Here is a 19,961-nt window from a genome sequence, read left to right as displayed (position 1 = left end):
ATCTCTCCGACTCTCTGGAAAATCCTCTTTGTCTCTTTGCCGATGACTCCACCCTCTGCCATACCATCGGTCATCCCTCAGATCGGCAAACAGCAGCTTCATCGCTCACTGTAGATATGGATAAAATCACAAACTGGTCTAACAGGTGGAACATGTCTTTCAATCCGGACAAATCCAACACTCTGACTTTGTCTCTCCGAAAGGACCGTTTGGAACCCCCCCCCCATCCCCATCTACTTTCTCAACAATCCTCTGGAAGAAGTCCTTTCATTCAAGCTTCTTGGTCTCACTATCTGCCATGACCTTTCCTGGGAAAGCCACATTTCCAACCTGGCCTCCAAAGCCAGTCGCCGACTGGCAATCCTCCGCCGTGCAAAGTCCTTCCTCAGCCCACCTGAGCTCCTGACCACTTACAAAGCTTTCGTCCACAGCCTGATGGAGTACTGCTCTCCCCTATGGGATGGTGCTCCTGCCTCTCACCTTTCTTGGCTTTCTGCTGTGGAAATCAAGGCATTTAGGGTCTTTGGTATCTGCCACGGTGAGGCTGAGTCTTTGGGCCTCTCATTCTCTCACCGCGGGCAGGCCGGTGGTCTTTCTGCCTTCTACCATCTCCTCTCCGGTCTCGCCTCCCCTGCTCTATCTGCGATATTTCCCCCCCCCCCCAATATTTTGCACAGAGTGCTCAAGGTCCGCCAGCAACCCCCTTCTGGTAAAACTACCAAAATAATGTATCACTGCTCACCTTCACTCTCCCAGTCCTCTTTCCCCTGCCTTTGGAATAAACTCACACAATCTCTTCAATCGCACTCTTCCCTCCAGGTCTTCAAAACAGATGTTTACCACCACTTCTTATCTTCTGCCACCCAAAACCACGATCTTTTCTACCCCCGTTAATCCATCCCAAACCCACCTCCTTCAAATCCCTGCCTTCCTTCCTAAAAGTTCCCTGTCGTGTAAGGTCCTGAAAGTCCCTGTGGTGTCCATCTTGTATACCCCGTGTTCCCTGCCGCTTCCCTCTCCCGACCACCCACAGATCTCCTAATGTCTATGTTCCCCACTGTTTTGTCCTTCCCTCTCCCACCTCTCATGTCTCCTGCCCCCCCCCCCCAACCGTTGTGTGATGTGTGTTCACTCTCATACGAGCCTTGACAATGTAGATAAAAAATAAAAAAACAACCAAGCTCGGCAAGTGGCACTCCAACGAAATGGATGACAAGGAACATCTGGCTCGGCAAGCAATTCGCGATCGCTGTTCGGTCATGTAAGCACCATGCAAGTGGAGATGCCCGGAATGTCAGGCAATGTTCAAATTGAACAAATGAACACTTTTTTTTAGCAGTCGGAACTGCTGAAAACTTCAATTCCAGAGTTTACATTTTGAAATTCGGCTCAGATTAAGAGATTCCAGAGGTTATAGAATGCGCAGAAATGAAATAAGCCACGAACGCTGGCGTCTCCGGGTGTTTATAAGCATTGTGATGTCTCCAGCGATCTGTAGGTATGATGATCAGGCATTCGATAATATGAGTGAGGAAAGTGAAAAAAAAAACTTTGTCAAGAAGAAACCATTGCGGCCTGTTCCAAGTCAAGGCATTGTTGAGGAGGCCAAAAACAAAAATGGTGAATTAAGACCCCAGTGAGGGACAGCGAGGTGACCAAGGATGAGCCTTGATAAAGGAGAATTAAATAAGGCCATTAATTATCTTCAAAAGAGGTGTTTAAATTCACCCAAACACCAAATTTTCACTCATGCACTACCTTCGAGTTCGCTTTGTATGCATGCAAAGTTTCAGGCCGATAGGTTTCATGGTTTTGGAGTTATAGAGGAGATACACACACTGACTGACTGACTGCCACACTAACACACACTGACATTTATTATTATAGATTTGCGGAAGTCTCTAAGTTTAACAAAGTTAAATTACTGCATCTCCATTTGGTCAGGTCAGTGCATGTCAGGTCAAAACAGTGGGGAACATAGACATTAGGAGAGCTGTGCTACCAGAACAGCTCAGCTCTGCCATTCATCCTGGCCTTGCAACTCTGGTCAATGGTATCCAGTGTCCTTGGAGAGACAAAATTCTTCTTCGTCCGACGATGAGTTCCAAGACATCCACCGGTAACATCAAGGGCGGTAGTCTTGAAGGCACTCCACAACTCTTCAGGACCCCCCAAAGCACCCAGACCCCCCAAATCTCCACTCAGCCTGTTCGCAAACTCCTTAGCCACCCTCTCATCTTTGAGCTTGCCAACATCCAGCCGAGGCTGGGATGGTACCATTCTCCCGGATTTAAGCTGCAACTTCAGAGCTGCTACAACAAGCCTGTGGTCAGTATTGAGGAACTGAGCACTCCGGTAGACCATGCAGTTCTGGCTCATCCTCCAGTGACCATCAACGAGCACATGGTCAATCTCCTTTGCCACACCACCAGCGTTGGGATACCAAGTCCAGCGATGAGCCTGTGGGTGCTGAAACCATGAACCCACCACCCAAAATGTCCATGACTTCTTGCAAAGTCAAGGAACTTAATGCAAAGTCAAGGAACTTATTGCTATTCCGATTCATAGTTCCAGACTCATGGGGACCAACACACATCTCATAACCATCCCTATCAGTTCTAATTGATGCATTAAAATCCCCCAAGACTGGAAGAGTATCTCGCCTGGGGCACTGATCAACCACAGACTCGAGCATGGCATAGGATGCGTCCTTCACAGTAAGATCACTCGCCTCAGTCGTAGCATATACAAAGACCAGGGGAACGACACCGAAGGAGTGACGAATCCTTAGTCTCATAATATGCTTGTTGACCGGTGATACCTCAATTATCAATGGAGTCAGGTAATTGGACACAGCTGCAACAACTCCTTGGGCATGGTAACCATCAGAGTGACCAGACCAATAGTAGGTATAACCACCCGCCATGATCTCGCCACAATCCGGTCGCCGAACCTCAGAGAGTGCTGCAGTACCGATGTCAATAAAGCGCTTGAGCTCAGATAACAGAGACAGGTGATCATCCTCTCTTGGGGATAGGATATTCCAGGCACACATCTGAAGGGACCGCCTCAGGTTAACCCAAGGAGACCGCCGTCTGGTGGACTACACCTCAGCACCACCCAGATAACACTACTGCAATCTGACCCTGGAAGGTTACCCGTGGTTTCCCTTCTATCATCAAAGATTGGGGGTCCCGAAGGCTTTGCCCCAATCACGTCATCCGGTGGGCTGCCCAACGAAGGGAAACTTCACAGGAAGTACTCCCACGGAGTGGGTTTTCAATTTTCTTTGCGTTTTTCTTGTGTTTTGTGGAATGAAGGGTTTTATGGTGGCCGGAGTGCAAATCCTGCCACCAACCTCCTAAGAAGAAGTAACCCAACTGCAGGAGGACGTCCGCAGTCACAGTTGGGTACAAGATATGGATGGCCATTGGCTCACAAGGAGCTCCTCCACCCTTTGACAGGTTTTGTTTGTAATCCTGCTGGGTGTCCATATTATACGCCATTTGGTCTGGACTGCAAAAACTCATGTTTTCGAAAATTAGGGACATTGTCGAACTTTTGAAGGGAACAACATGGTGGAGCGCAGCTCTACCCGAGAAAACAAGCTGGCGCAGCAGAGCGACTGATACTCAAATGAAATAAGAACCACTTTGATTGGGGATGAAATTTGGATCAGACAAAGTAAAAGTCTCTCCATCCAGGAATAAGTTGATAAATAAAGTCATTTGGTTCCAGACAATCTCTGTTGTGGGGTCATACCTTCAATTGCCTCCACTAAGCCCATCCCCACCATCCCCCGCAACCTTCTCCCAAAAGAGTTGCATCATATTAATGTCAGATGCAAAGCTACTCTGGAACACATCAGTTTTTGGTGAGAAATACATCTACTTTTATCAAAATACTTGACTTTGCATATGTGTTGGGTCTTGTGCCAAAACAATTTTTTTGCCGAAAATAAAATACATAATTCACCTTATGTGTCTCTTAATGGTTGCATGTGTAAATGTCCTCTCATTAACTCCAAGTTTTAGAGTACAAAAGATTATGCTTTGCAATTGATGACAACACACACACACACACAAGCATTTAAAGGCCATTTTCCCCGCTAATGCAGGGGTTAGCCTTGCGGGCCCCATGACAATCTTCTCCACTTTACCCTGTTTTCTGCATCTCCCCTTATTAATCCCCTTGCCCACATTTCCTCTTCCACTACAAATAGAAGTGGACTTAGTACCGACCCCTGGTGCACTCCTACCCTCACCTCAAACTCACCACTGTTCCCATCCTTCATCCTTACAGCTGTGCGTGCTCTCTCGTACATGGCCATCACTACTCTGATCTACCATTCCTCCACTCCTAACTTCCTCAATGCCCATGCCATTACTTCGCGTGGGACCCTATCAAATGCTTTCTCCAGATCAACAAACCCAAAAAACAACTTCTTCCTCTTCTCCATGTACTTCTCCTGCAACTGCCTTACAATAAAAATTGCATCTGTCGTTCCTCTTCCTGGCATAAATCCAAACTGCATTTCGTCAATCTTTCCTTCTTCCTTATCCTCTTCTCCAACACCCTTTCCAATACCTTCATTGATGATGATGACAACAAGCAAATTTAAACAAATCTCGAGGCATAAAGAAAAAGTGGTAAAAGTAAGAACAGGAGGTGAAAAACTGTGAACGAGTGTTGGAGAAAGTGAGTGCGCTGGAAGTGAAAAAGACTCACAGTAAAGAATGCACAGGTTGTTGCTCTGCAGAGATCCGAGTGTGAGGAATAGTGAATGTAGAATATCCAGCTTGCCAGCAGCACAAGCAGCCAGAGCAGAAAAAGATGTGTGGCTCGTATGCCCTGCAATTGCACACACGTTTACTCAGCCTGATCTCCCTGGAGAAGTTGAATAAAGTACAGAGTACAAACATCTTTGCCAAGTCCTGGATATAACCACACAATAAAGTAGTGGCAGAAAATAAGAAGGCATTCAAAAATATCAAATCTAGTTCTGTTACCCATGATGCCACAAATAATTAAGACTCTTTCAGCAAAGCTCTTCCGTTATCACTGACTAATGCAGCACCAAGCTTTGAAGATGTATCGAATAAAAGGGAACCTGTGGGACTTGTGCTCTGACTGAGTGCTTATTAAGCAACTAGCAAATACCACCCATCGCTTCGCTGACTAATACTAAAGGGGGGAGGGAGAAAAAGAGGGGGGAAGTGGGAGAGAGAGAGAGAGAGAGAGAGAGAGAGAGAGAAAGAGAGAGAGAGAGAGAGAGAGAGAGAGAGAGAGAGAGAGAGAGAGAGAAGAGGTGGAGGGGACAGGAGAGAGGAGGGAGGGGGAGTGAGGAGGGAGGGGGAGTGAGGAGGGTTGGGGAAAGGGGAGACAGTGCAAGGTGAGAGGAAGGGAAGGCAGACGTGCGGTGGAGCATTAATTACGATTCATGCTGTCTCATCAAAATGATTCTGCGGAGAATAACAGTGAAGATGAAAACAAAATAATGTCCGAAATCCATTTTCTACCAGTCATACTAAAAACACAAAGGCAAACACGGCACAGACACGTCCGGAGACAAAACCCGCCGGACGCATGCGGAACCAAGCCGTCCGGAGACAACACTGCTCGGCCACATCGAGGGACATACTCTCATCTGGACAGATCCGGAAACAAACTCCTGTCTGGACACATCCGGAGACAAACTCCCATCCAGTCAGAAATACCGTCCAGACAGGTCTGGAGACAAACAACGCCCGAACACGTTCAGAGACAAACAACGCCCAGACACCTCCGGAGACAAACAATTCCCAGACGCATCCGGAGACAAACATTGCCTGGAGGGTCTGGAGACAAACACCGCCCCGACCTGTCCAGAGACAAACACCACCCCGATGCATCCGTAAACAAACACCACCCGACGCGTCCGGAGCCAAGCTGTCCAGAGACAAACAACGCTCGGACATGTCCAGAAACAAACTCCTGTCCAGACATAAACACCGTCTGACACGTCTGGAGACTCACGAGACAAACAGACAGAGAGAGAAGGGGAGAGTGAGAGAGAGTAATGGGAGGACGGTGTTGCACTGTATTGGGAAGAGGTAGAGCAAGGATTGGACAAAGCGAGAGAGGGGAGGGGAGGGGGTAGAGGAGTTAGCAGAGAGAATACGTTATGCCTTAGGAACAACACACGCACACGCACACGCGCACGCACGCACGCACGCACGCACGCACGCACGCACGCACGCACGCACGCACGCACACACACACACACACACACACACACACACACACACACACACTAGTGCTTGGCTGATATCGGCAATTTTTGGGGAATCGGCAGGTTGGAGTCAGTGTAGTTACCGACTACAGTACATACTGTATACAACCCAGAAATCTTGAGTTGCTTTCACCAAAAAACAATGTTAGATTTATATACACGTTACAGGGATATGTTCAGAAACATTAACCTTTATAAACAGCTGCGTGTGACAGGTAGAAAAAAAAAACATTTGGCTCGGTAATTTAGAAAACACGTTAATACGGCAAACATCTCAGAAATCGGGTGTTATTTAACAACTCGCTCAGGATGACGGAGCATGAACTACTCGCTCAGGATGACGGAGCATGAACGACTCGCTCAGGATGACGGAGCATGAACCACTGGCTCAGGATGACAGAGAACGAACCACTCGCTCAGGATGACTGAGCATGAACCACTGGCTCAGGATGACAGAGAACGAACCACTCGCTCAGGATGACGGAGCATGAACGACTCCCTCAGGATGACGGAGCATGAACTACTCACTCAGGATGACAGAGCATGAACCACTGGCTCAGGATGACGGAGCATGAACTACTCGCTCAGGATGACGGAGCATGAACGACTCGCTCAGGATGACGGAGCATGAACTACTCGCTCAGGATGACGGAGCATGAACCACTGGATCAGGATGACGGAGCATGAACCACTCGCTCAGGATGACAGAGAACGAACCACTCGCTCAGGATGATGGAGCATGAACCACTCCCTCAGGATGACGGAGCATGATCCAAAACTCAGGACCCAGCAAGGTTCCCCCGGAAAACTCCTGAAGACCTCGGAGAGTGAGGTGGCCGAAGATCGCCTTATGAAGGATATAATTAAACAAGGCCGTAAATTCTCTTCAAAAGGGATGTTTTAATTAATCCAAACACCCAATTTTCAGGTCATGCACTTCCTTGGAGTTTTCTTCGTATGCATGCAAAGTTTCAGGTTGCTCGGTTTCATGGTTTTTCAGTTACAGAGGAGACACTGACACACACACACACACACACACACACACACACACACACACACACACACACACACACACACACACACACGTATGCAGAACTTCGAACAAAGCTTCGGCATATCCACAACTATGTCTCCCGCTACGACGTGTTGATGTTATATAAATCATATTACAGTATTTTCATTTGAGACGTGTCTGTTTGTGTGTGGGTATGTTTGTTTGTGCATTTATTTGACTTATATGCACTCCTGCACCGCTGACCAGAATGACTTGAAAACTTGTGGTTGTATCCAGGGTGTGCCCAGGAAAATTTTAGGCAGTAAAAAAAATCATAGTCCGGGGGTGCAGAGTGGGGAAAGGGTGACTCCAATTCTCTGTGTAATGTGCAATGTATCGCACCGCCTGGTGGGGGTGGTCTCCTGAACCGCTGGGAGGAATTAATTGAAAACTTGTGGTCCCCTGCGACGAACGCTGACCCAGCGCCCAAATCCAGTTCATCGGATCTGCATAACTGGCGTGGTGGGCAAGACCATCTGCCCATGAGAGTTTGGGGCACAGTGCTCACCAAGATTGCCGGGCTGGCGGCGTCTAGCACGCAATGACCCAGTGGTTAACCACGTACGGCTAGGCCAACCCAGGTCAGGAGTCTGAGGTTGCTGGCAGAATGGCCGTCACCAACCCCAACAGACTCCCCTGAGAGGGCCATGCCGCATGCTATGAGTCGCAATTACCATGGAGAAAATCTCAGAGAGGGGAGTAGGACTCGTGTCAACGGGGTATACCCTTCTGGGACATAGCGGTAGTACCGCATGTCTTGTGGAAGGGACCCGTCCCCACGAGCCCAGCCATACCATGGACCGGTCACTGCATGCAGTAACCGGTCCATGGAAGGCAGGTTGCCACTTGAGACACCACGTGACTCATGGTCGACTTCAGCCAGCATGAAGTCGACATGAGTACTTAAGCCGCCACACAGGGAACCACAAGTGAACCAATATTGGGATGGTTCACGGTCCCTATTTGCCACGGACGTCCACTCCGGTGGTCTAGAGCTTCAGTCTGCCGCCTTGATGCCATGGTGGGCAACACCTGAAAAGCGTTGGAGTGAGGAGGGGAAAAGAGGGCAGGACAACAGGCCAGCGCCCTTAAACCATGCAGGGGAAATGTCGAGCCATTGTCAATCCCTCCCCATGGCTCCACTTTGCAGTGAGGGTATGCATGGGAAGCTTTTAGGGAGGATTTTTTTTCCTATTCCTAGACACCATACAATATATTGTTATGGATTTTAGAATCTGGTCTCATGAATGCATCCACACATCCAGGCCCTCAGACAGTTATTTCCTTAAATGCATGTTCAGGTTAGCTCCATTAAATGCAAATAAATTATTTGTCGATTTCCAACCTGTCCGTGTTTATCCTTTCCTTCTATTGGTCTAGCATTGTCCGAACCGAGATAGACTGGGAGGTAATTACCACAGATTTGACCCAAAAAATCATCGGCACGCACCAGCGGTTAAAACGCTCGGCCACCCTAATTAAAATCTAATCGAGATAATATTGGTGCTTTGCCGAGGGCATGCTCCCCGCTCAGGTAACCATGTGACCTCCAGTTAAACAGAATAATTAGACGGCGGACACTGGAACTCGTGGTTTTAAAACAACCCACCATACTGCAACGTTAATTGTGAGCGGTGGCCTCAGGTCCGGCTCTACCGAGGACAACCGGGGATTAATCCCCCTGAGTGACAAGCTGGTGTCTCAGTATCTGTGGTCGCAACAATAAGTTTTAATATTAACATTATCAGAAAGCCTGGTGTTGGCTTAACGGTTAAGGCAGCTGGCTTAAGATTTTAGGGTCTTGAATTAACACCAAGTGAGTCGACTCAGCAGTCATCCTTCCGATCGACAAAATGAATACAAACTTACTGGTAACAGGGGCACATTGCATCAGCGGCACAGCCGCACCCACAGAAAATAATACAACCAAGCAGCCATGGACTGCATACGAATAAATATAAACATTATAAGAGAACACAACAAAGCATCCAGATGCTGAGCATGACAAACATCGTGAAGATTGACTGACGAAAAAAACCTGAAAGTGGTGTGAGCTGCTTTACAAATCATAATGAAATACACCATAGACATCACAAGTGGGGGAATTAACCCAAATGTAAGGATGGGCTCTAAATTGCTGGTGATATCAAATTTCTCAACAATAACAACATTGGAACCATTGCCTCATTTCCATGCACTATTCAACCAAGGTTGAATACCTGGCTGTCCCTGATACGATGTTTCCATGTTAATTTAGCCAACCCGCATTGACAGGCAATCCAAGCAGGGCCCGATTCTTGTTGGACTCATTCCCACAATAGGCTGAAGTGGGATGGGTGGAATTACATCACAACACTGAAAAATGCAGTGAGGAGTGTGCAGAAACATTTAATCCACCCAGAAGTGGAGCGGGGGGAGTTCAGCCGTTGGGGCTGGCTGACAGTGTTCACCTAAGTCCTATCTATATCTTGTGTCTGTGTCTGTGTCTGTGTCTGTGTCTGTGTCTGTGTCTGTGTCTGTGTCTGTGTCTGTGTCTGTGTCTCTCTCTCTCTCCCCACCCCCCCCCCCCAGTGTATATAAGTCTCTAATGGTAAATTAATGTAGCCATCAACATAAATCCTACATAGAAACACTTCAGGGCAAACAGCTCATGAAGCCAAGTAATTCATCATCATTATCTGATGGTACAGTTAATAATTCTGGAGGCATTGTAAAACCATTCATCAATGATTGTGGAAAACAGCAGTTTAAGTCAAGTGTGGGTCCAGGGACATTGACTGATGAAAGTGAGATGGCAAGCTTCTTAAAAGTTTTGTTCTTGCTTCAATATTAAGATAAGAATAGTCAGGGGAAGTACCAGTAAGGTAAAGTAAGGTATTGATCTGAAGTCGGAGATTATCCGAAGGCTCTTCTTTCACTGGCCTCTACCTCTTGGGAAGGGGAGCACCGCTGTTATCCTCAAATCAACTTACTGTAATTGATTTCTTACCCCCCCGCCCCCCAGCAAGCATGTACTCGTTTTGTCAACCTCAAAAGCACGACAGATTGAGTCGACCCACCTGGTGTTATTTTGGCACGACTGGAGTTTGCATTCACAACCCTAAGGTTCTTACCCGTTAAGTCACCACCAGACAAGAAGAATATGTAGCTGAGAGTATCTGTCTCGGTAAAAGAGGAAAAGAGAAAGAAACAACAAGATAATGTTCTGGGACCAGATAATATGCATCTGAGAGTCATGAGGGACATGACAGAGCAGATAATCACGATGTTAGCCAACACCATTCACGACTCTTTCAAGCAGACGGCACAGTACGAGGCAGGTCAGTGAAGCTAATAGGGTCTTCGGTTGTATTCGTAGGGGGATAACCTACAAATCAAAAAAGGTAGTGTTAAGATTGTAAAGAAATTTAACAAGGCCTCATCGAGAATATTGTGTACAGTTTTGGTCACCATATCCAAAAGAAGGACACAGCTGTGCAGGGAGAAGGCACCAAGTAGGGCCCCAAGATTGATTCAGGATGAGATACGTAGACTAAGATATGAGCAGCAACTGAAAGAGGATTTCCTCCTGCACGAGTTTCTACATATTTTCAGTTTCCCTTGACAAGTCAACCCTCAGGATCGATCATATCATTGTCATAATTGATTGATGTGTGCAAAGTTTGCTAACCAGTCTCACAAAGAGCTATCCTTACTGTAACACTCCTTTTTTCCATTCGTCTGTCTATTCCCTTATTATCCCCATGCTTTTTGAAAAAAAACGGGGTATTATTGTAATCTGCTCCGTCTGTCCATCCGTCACACGATCTCCTCCTAAACGGTTTGGCAGAGATTCACCAAACTTGGTCGTTATGATCACCATATGGCAAGAAGGTGTAAGAGCAGTATCATTTTTGGCCCCACACCCTGGGGCAGGGTCAATAGGTTGGATTCCAAAAAAATGCAATGACGGGCACATTTTAAAATGAAACTTTGAAGATGCAATCAACGTTGAGAGACACGTTAAATATGCGACTTTTTTTGGATGGGACCTTCAGTTCATGCCCCAGGCGGTGGGGACTTAGGGTCACGTGGGATAAAAATGGGGAAAAACTCAATTTTGATATTGGGTCAATCCTGGTGGAACTTTTTGCCATCTCTTCAAATTTTGCTTTCGGTGGGAAGCGTGGGGATTTGTGATGACGCACCGTCGACTTCGCTCTCGTATCTTACTTATCTTGAGAACGGAATGTTTTAGGGCCAACAAGCTTGGCAGACAGAACGAGGCCTCATGGGGAGTGTCATGGGGTGGGGTTGGGGGAGGAGGGGTTGAGCTCTTTGTAATGGCTTACGTGATCGTGAACACAAAACAGAATGGTGGACAATTGGGAGTAAGTGTTAGGGAGATCTCTATAATCTGGGTCCGGCTATTCACAGCTCGAGACAATGAGTCATAATTAAAAATATATATATATTTTAACATGGCACTCATTTTCTTCGCCTTTTCTCACTGAACAAGAATCTGTGTGAATTGCGTTAAAATTCCATTGTTTAATCAAATTATGAATGACTAGCAGAGTACTCGCCCGATGGCCGATCTTGTTCCAAGCATGTAACACATTCTTCTGACGCATACCTTTAACATAACTCACAGTTCTGTCTAGGCAAAAAAGCAAAACAAAACAAAAACCCCATGAGGTTACGTGCATGAAGCAAAATCATACCTACTGCTTATAATTCATAACACCTCAACACACTGGAAAACGTAGGGACAGGAATACTGCACTTACTGTAAACAGTGAGGACTTGTAATACTCTCCCCCACCTGGAGGTGGCGCGACACGATACACATTTACATAGAAAATTTGTGTCCCACCCTCACCCACAAGACCACCGGCAAAGATAAAAACAACGCTATCCACTAATTGGGGCCATGCTGATCCTTTTTCGGAAGTCTGGATGTAATCAACCTGAAACTATAGGAGTAGTAGCATGACAAACAAACAAACAAACACACAAACATCGGTCTGTGAATTATCGAAAGGATTTACACTTCTGACATTGCCGCACAGGAATAATATGTGAATCCTCGTATTTAATTTTCAAACTCCGAGGCCTAGCTATTCCCTACTCGTATTTTTTCTTCATCTACACTGATGTGTACATTTTCCCTTTCAGTTTATGCGGTGAAGAGTAACCGACTAGACGGGACTGCAAAAAAATTGGAACCGAACTTATGTTTTCCACCATTTTTATGATGCTGTAATTCCCACACAAACTGGTAGCACTCTTCTATTATGGCCTATATACTGGGAATTTCGGCCTTCTATTACCAGAGGCCGAGCCCCTTTCCTCCACTATCGATTCATTTTTCCTTGCGGTTTGCGTTGCCAATATTTTTGTGGTCAGCTTGAGTGTGTGACAAGGACGAACTAATTAGATTTTGGTGAAGATCTGGATCCGGATCTGACTGCTAGAATTTTCAGTGATTCTTCACCATTGAGAGATAGGGCCAAGAACGATATAAAGAATGATATTTCAAAAATGTGTTGGACCTGATATGTTCTCGTGGATCAGGCATTGTGTGGCGGAGATATGCGCTCTACCGAGTGCCCTTCTAGTATCAAATTGATTCTTTTTAATGCACCTTGTTCTTTATGATGTGACTGTGTCTACGACTTTGGGATACTAGTTTATTTTTTATTATTCAATGCATGTTATTATTCCTCCTGCTCCACATGCGGTACAAGGCTGTGGGTCGCATCATTGGCTGAGGGTGCAGCTATGCCACTGATGCAATGCCTCTATTACCGGTACACTGGTACTCATTTCACTGACCTCAGAAGGATGACAGGCTGAGTAAACCCCACCTGGTGTTAATTCAACGGTTGACAGGGACTCAAATTCAGGACCATAAGATCCCAAGCCAACCACCCTAACCACTAATGACTAAGCCAACACAAAGCTTCATGCAACTGTTATCGATTCTTCATGCCTTCTCAGAGCTTCAAGCAGACCCTATTTCTCAGCTCTGCAGACCGAGGTGACACATTCAACTTGAGTGCAGAAATATTCTGATTCGTAAAAAGTAACTGAACATCATCTTGTTGACTTTTGCTTTTCGCAATCACTCGTGAACATTCATCACATGATTGAGAAAAACTCTATTTGAAACCGCATTGTCCATGTGCAGAGCGTTTGCTAACCAGTCTCACATCAGCCTTATTGAAGTGGCCCTCCAGGCCACTCTCTTCTCGCTGGCTGGATCAGGCAGAGGTGACACAAATGCAAAGCTGCCCTTGTCACACTCCATTTTCTACTTGTCTGTCTGATGTTTGTCCACTCCCTTGTATCTGTACTAATAAAAGGGTGTGTGTGTGTGTGTGTGTGTGTGTGTGTGTGTGTGTGTGTGTGTGTGTGTGTGTGTGTGTGTGTGTGTGTGTGTGTGTGTGTGTGTGTCGTTGATTGGTATTTACATATGGTGTCTCAGAATTTGGAATGGAGTTCTCCCAGGGTAGGCTCAAAGTATCTACCTTTGTTTCAGTAAAGCCGCTGTCACACCTTGACGATTTAGCCAGCGTATGCCAATTTATGAAAAATTTGTCTAAAACGTTGGCACACGTCGAATACGTTACGGGTACGTTTTGTATACGTTAAGAGCACGCTGAAAAACACTGCCATACGTCGTAGTACGCTGGCTTTAAACGTTGTACTTTTGGGTTGTCCTCAAATTTTTGCATGCTTGAAATTTTATGACGTATGCCGGCGTATGACTCACACGTTCCGCTACGCTGGCCATATGTTGTAGGCACGTTATGCGATCGTTGACACACGTCGACACACGTTACTTGCAAGTTACTCATATGTCGAAAAACGACGAGGTAATGTTTAGCGTACCCGAAACTTATTTCTAACCCATGAGTAACGTTTTGTAAGCACGCTACACGAACGTTGTTCACACTTCGCAACACGTTACTTGAAAGTTCCTCATACATCGAAACACGTCAAAGTAATGTTTAGGGTACCCGTGACTTATTTATAACCTATGAGTAACGTGCTTGGGAATTATTTGTAAAGCATGTCCTACACACAAATACGTATGTAGACATATTTGACGTCTTCAGGACGACCACAGAACTTACTGAACGCGTTTGTAATTTACAGATACCGTATAATGGCATATTGGCAACGATTAGGGGAATTGGTATATAAAAAGGGGCTTCGCAGGAGGAACCCGTCTTTTTTTAGACTTTATGGTAAGTACATGTCCATGTCATTCCGAGAGATGGAGGATACGGCAACGCTGAGACGACAATACCTACCTGTCCTCGAACATCAACATGACCTCATCGAGTTGACACTGCACCAGTTGCGTGCCAATAGAGCCGGGAGAAGAAGACGTGAACGGAGGAGAAGGAACTGGGTGAGACCATGGATCGGGAGGCGACGCCATTACGGCATATATGACCAGCTCATGGTGGAAGTCCGGAACGAGGACCATGCATCCTTCATCAACTTCCTGCGAATGCCCCCAGCGATGTTCGACGAGCTGCTAGCCACAGTGGATCCAAGGATAACCAAGCAGTATACCTTCTACAGGGATCCGCTTGAGCCTGGCATGAGGCTGGCACGGAGCCTGCTGCTGTTGGTGCCGTGACTGCAGTGAGGTGGAAGCGATTTAACTCGTTCAATGGAAACGATTTCAATTGCTGAACACCAGCGTCCAAAAACAATAGGCGAGTGACAGGCATTTATTAAAAGTGAAGTTGCAGCCTATGAATAGAAAACCTCACGTAATCGTCGACGATACGCTGCCACGCTATGCATATGTTAGACTATCGTTGGGCATAGGTTGTGGACGCCGAAAACACGCTAATCAATCGTTGGTATAACTTATGTATAAGTTATCGAAGCGTTCTGTGTTCATTACTAGTACATTATGCATTTGTCAAAGTCGTTTTGAATACTTTAAAAACTGAAACAAAATATAGTTCATCGTGGGAATGAGAAAAAAAAATTAGCCGAAAAGAACATTGAACAATGGTGCAAAGTAGTCTCCTATTCGTGGACGCAACGAGGATCCATCATCACCCACACCCTCCCCATCACGCTCACCTACTACTACTGACATGGACCTACTACTACTACCAATACTACAACTACTACTACTACTACTGACACGCTCACCGAATACTACTACTACTGATACTACTGACATTGACATCTACTCAACATGGAGTCTGGAACACTGACGGGTTCCTCTTGTGAAGCCCATTTGTATATACCAATTCCCCTAAACGCTGCCAAATCGCCATTATACGGTAGATGTAAGTTAGAAACACGTTCAGTAAGTTCTGTGGTTGTCCGGAAGACGTCAATCTAATTAGTCTACATACGACAATGTGCGTTTGACATACGTTACACATAGGTTCAAAGCACGCTACTCATAGGTTTAAAGTACGTTACTCAAAGGTTAAAAATTAAGTTTCGGGTATGCTAAACATTACCTCGACGTGTTTCGACTTACGACTAACTTTCAAGTAATGTGGGTCCGACGTGTGTCAACGATCGCGGAGCGTGCCGAGAACTTATGCCAGCGATTGCGGAACTTGTGAGCCATACGTCGAGTACATTGTAAACTTTTCAGCATGCTTGAAATTTCACGACGTACTAGACGTACAACGGAATATGACAGCGTACTTCATTGCTTTTCAGCGTGCTCCTAACGTATACACAACTTACCCATACCGTATTCGACGTGTGCCAGAGTTTTAGACACATTTTTCATAGGTCGGCATACGCTGGATAAATCGTCAAGGTGTGACTGCGATGTTGACACTTCCAATGTTCAGGCGGTTATGATTTAAATCGGCGTGCGGCAGCTTTTTAACAGAGAACGCCACGAGTTCGTCGGCGATACGTGCAGCGCGCTATGCCTAAGTTAAACTATCGTTGGGCATAGGTTATGAACACCGACAACAGGCTAAGCATTCGTTGGTATAAGTTAACTATAAGACAACGAAACATTCTGTGCCCGTTACTAATACGTTATGCATACGACCAACACGTTATGAATACGACCAAAATTTAAAAGAAAACCTCAAAACTTCAGCGTATGCCAACGTTTTACATACATTGCTGGCTAAAACGTCAAGGTGTGACAGCGCCTTAAGGGTCACGATTCATGGACCAAACTGTGAAGTTTTCTGTTTTCAAAGTTTTGTGCCGAGGGCTCTCTTCAGGATCGTCACTGAGCCCCAGACAGCTTCCAACTGTAGTTTGTTTGTAGTCATATTCCCAGGGATGGTTTTTGATATCTGTCAGGTTCTTTGTCATCATTCCCATTAGGTTCTTCATCATCACAGGTACAACTTTTCTTCAGCTTCCAGGATCTTTTCACTTCATGCTTGAGGTTTTGGTATTTAGTCATTTTCTTGATTTCTGCATCGTTGGTCCAAAATCACAGGTATTAACACCTCAATCAGAAATGCCTTTTTCTCTTTTTTTGCACCGCAGTATGATATCTGGACACAATGCTTTGGTTTCGATGTTCACGCCCGATTGGATCACAACGTCGTACGTGAGAGGTACTTCAATGTTTTCAGTGATTGCTTTTGGTTCATTTTCCCACAAATTTTCTGGAACTGGAATATCAAAGCTTTTCAGATGTGCCATCAGATTACTTTACAAACTCTGTTAGTCATCATGTGTTCAGCTGTCCTGACACCTTTTTTTGTTGTTGTTTTTTCGTGTTCGGTCATTAAGCGTCACATATCATTTTCTTTGCTCATCCCACCTCCACCCCTCACCTGTATTTTTTTTTCCTCCTCTCCCCCATCCTTTTCGCTCACTCTGTCCCCTCCTCGCTCCTCCCTCCTTATAAAATGCAGCACTCTTCTCCCACAACTCTGTTGCTCTCTCTCACACACCCCTCCCTCCCGCAGTGAACAGCATCGCTTGGTGAGTTGTCGCTCTCACCACCTCCCACATAACTCCCCCTGCCCCATCCTCTCTGCCTCCCCTTTCCCCTCTCACCATACCACCTGCCTTCTCCTCTCTCTCTATCTCCTTCCCTCTTCCCCCCCCCCCCATCACTTTATTGACCCGTCAGCGAAGCGATGGGTTCCCCAGCACCAATGGTTCCCCCGATTCATCACCATCCTGAATGCAGTCCCCATGATGACTCACCAACACCATCTTCTTCTTGTCTTCCCTTTATAAGGGGTGAGGTCCAATTTTTGCCATTCTCTCTTTCCACATCCGCAACCGTCTCCAGACAGTAAAGGTAGGCCGGCGTGACACACATCAGAACCTTCCCTTTCAATTTCCTTGTTATCTTTACATCTGCCATGACTCCCTCCACCCTCCTCCACGCATTCGCTCCCCACCTGATTCCTCCTACACTCCTCTGCCACGGGCTTACCATCCATGGTCACTGTTCCTCCCAGATACTCAAACCTATTTCCCTGTCTGATCCCCTTCAACTCTAACCTGATATTCATTTACTTTCTCTGCTGCCCACCCCACATCACCTCAGTCTTCTCCTTGCCAGTCTCTTACATATTGCAAATCATGGTGTCTGTCCATGCATTCTTCTGTCTCCCGTTCCCGGCGGCTGCTTCCCACACTGAGATTGAAAAAGAAGCCGATTGATTATTTTGCATTTTCATTCCACTTTTCTTGATGTAATGTAGTTAGTCACTTTATTGCCCTGTCCGGTCATCGATAAAACCAAATTAACATCCAGATTAAAGCAGATTTAATACAGATCTACATGGAGTAACACACTTTAAAATAGCTACATTATACGGTATTTTTTAGACAAAATGAACCTCCGCCACCCGATGTTGCACCACAATCCCGTGCAACATCGGGTGGCGGAGGTTCAGTTTGTCGAGCCATTTCACCGCCAAATAGCATAGCTAAAGCCGGTGCTTACCTGCTCACCACCGAGCCGTCAGTTCTAATTCGTAATGACTAAACCCGCTGTTTAAAAGTGGTGGAAATTATAACTGCCAAGCTGAAGCTACAGACAAGGGGTGCTGCATCTTGGAGCAAGCACGCAGGTCCTTCAAGGGGCACGACTCTCGTTTTGCGTTGCTCACAGCCACGTTCCCAAAACGCGCACGTACAGTGGCCTTTCGTGTCAGGCCTATCCCACCAAAAATATATATATATATATTCCGAAATCTGTGGACCACTCAATCTTTCACCTTGACGGAGTAAAACAAAGGGGCAGAACAGAAATCGTTCGCCATCAGTGTTTTAAACTGTTAACGTTTTCTTCCTAAAAGTTGTTTTTGCGATGCGATTAGCACTTTCAACCGTTTCCACGTCGGTGTCGAGTAAATTAATATGTATGCACTCCCCGTCACTCCGAAACAACACCGGCTCATGTTTACTTGCATCCATTCGTCGATCGTCCACAAGGACGTTTCGACCCACAAACAACTGATCATTCACCACCACCTTCACCTCTTTCAATTATGTACCATCAACCCGACGATTCGACCTCACCAATCCCCTTTACCCAATCATCCAACCCCTTCCCCTGTGTGCCCCTTTCGCTCCCCCCCCCCTTTCTTCTTATCCCACCTGCGATCCTCCACACCTCGCCCGCAGTAGGACGCGGCGCATGGCGCGGGCCTCACAGAGCGGCCACTTGACTTGCCGGCCCCGCGTAGTGAACGCCGTCGGAGGAGCGGTTGTGCTGACTGTGGGAGGAAGAGGAGGGAGATAAACTGCACTCGGTGGGAGGGAGGAGGTGCTAGGATGGGGCTTGGAGGAAAGAAAGAACATTTGGTTGGGGGAAGGGCTTTGGGACCGAGTGATTAGTGGGTTGAAGGATGTTGGGGGTGAAACTGCGAAAGAAAGAGACAAAAGAGGAGAAATGCCATTGTAATGGCAGCAAGCTGGGAGAGAAAGGTGAAGCGGAAACCAGAGAGAGAGAGAGAGAGAGAGAGAGAGAGAGAGAGAGAGAGAGAGAGAGAGAGAGAGAGAGAGAGAGAGAGAGAGAGAGAGAGAGAGAGAGAGAGAGAGAGAGAGAGAGAGAGAGAGAGAGAGAGAGAGAGAGAGAGAGAGAGAGAGAGAGAGAGAGAGAGAGAGAGAGAGAGAGAGAGAGAGAGAGAGAGAGAGAGAGAGAGAGAGAGAGAGAGAGAGAGAGAGAGAGAGAGAGAGAGAGAGAGAGAGAGAGAGAGAGAGAGAGAGAGAGAGAGAGAGAGAGAGAGAGAGAGAGAGAGAGAGAGAGAGAGAGAGAGAGAGAGAGATTTAAAAAAACAAGATGGGACCGAGATGAAGAATGAATGAAAATTGACTGTAAGAAAGCTTACACGCATGGATGTGACATGAGATGTACCAAGAACGGTTCAAGGTTAGTTAAACGGTGCTAGCCAGGGTAGTTTCATAAATGAGAGCAAGCGAAGTACACGTTGATGAGAACAGCCCCTTAGCTTTATACATAAACTAGAACGGCATTGTATCCCACTAATCAGCTGGATCTGGATTCCGACCATTCGTACTTGTCACACACCAAAATATAATCGGATTGTTATTGTCACCTGCCCAACTCAGACACCAAGTTTCCCCCCCCCTCCCAATCCGTCAATAACTTTTTGAGATATCCTGCAGCATGTCTTTTTCAGTCTATCTCTCAATGGT

The 19,961-nt window shown here is 46.3% G+C and overlaps 1 protein-coding gene across 3 annotated transcripts in view; it reads right to left on the bottom strand.

The window, feature by feature from the left end:
- The window catches only part of LOC147035594 (divergent protein kinase domain 1B-like), a 45,553-nt gene extending 26,375 nt beyond the window's left edge, over window positions 1-19,178 (bottom strand). For all 3 annotated transcript variants that reach the window (XR_015049016.1, XM_085844850.1, XM_085844861.1), the window contains exons 1-2: window positions 18,900-19,178; window positions 4,729-4,851 (exon numbers count right to left, since the gene is read on the bottom strand). Coding sequence is in view for 2 of the 3 variants with exons in the window: in XM_085844850.1 (XP_085700976.1) it covers window positions 4,729-4,851; window positions 18,900-19,103 (327 nt within the window). In the remaining variant the exon portion in view is untranslated. The remainder of the gene's footprint in view (window positions 1-4,728; window positions 4,852-18,899) is intronic.
- Between the last annotated feature and the right edge of the window lie 783 nt (window positions 19,179-19,961).

Source organism: Eptatretus burgeri, chromosome 1 (genome assembly GCF_056783735.1).
Source record: "Eptatretus burgeri isolate ZD-2024b chromosome 1, Ebu_testis_v1, whole genome shotgun sequence".
Classification (NCBI taxonomy): domain Eukaryota; kingdom Metazoa; phylum Chordata; class Myxini; order Myxiniformes; family Myxinidae; genus Eptatretus; species Eptatretus burgeri.
This window is presented reverse-complemented; position numbering and strand designations above follow the sequence as displayed.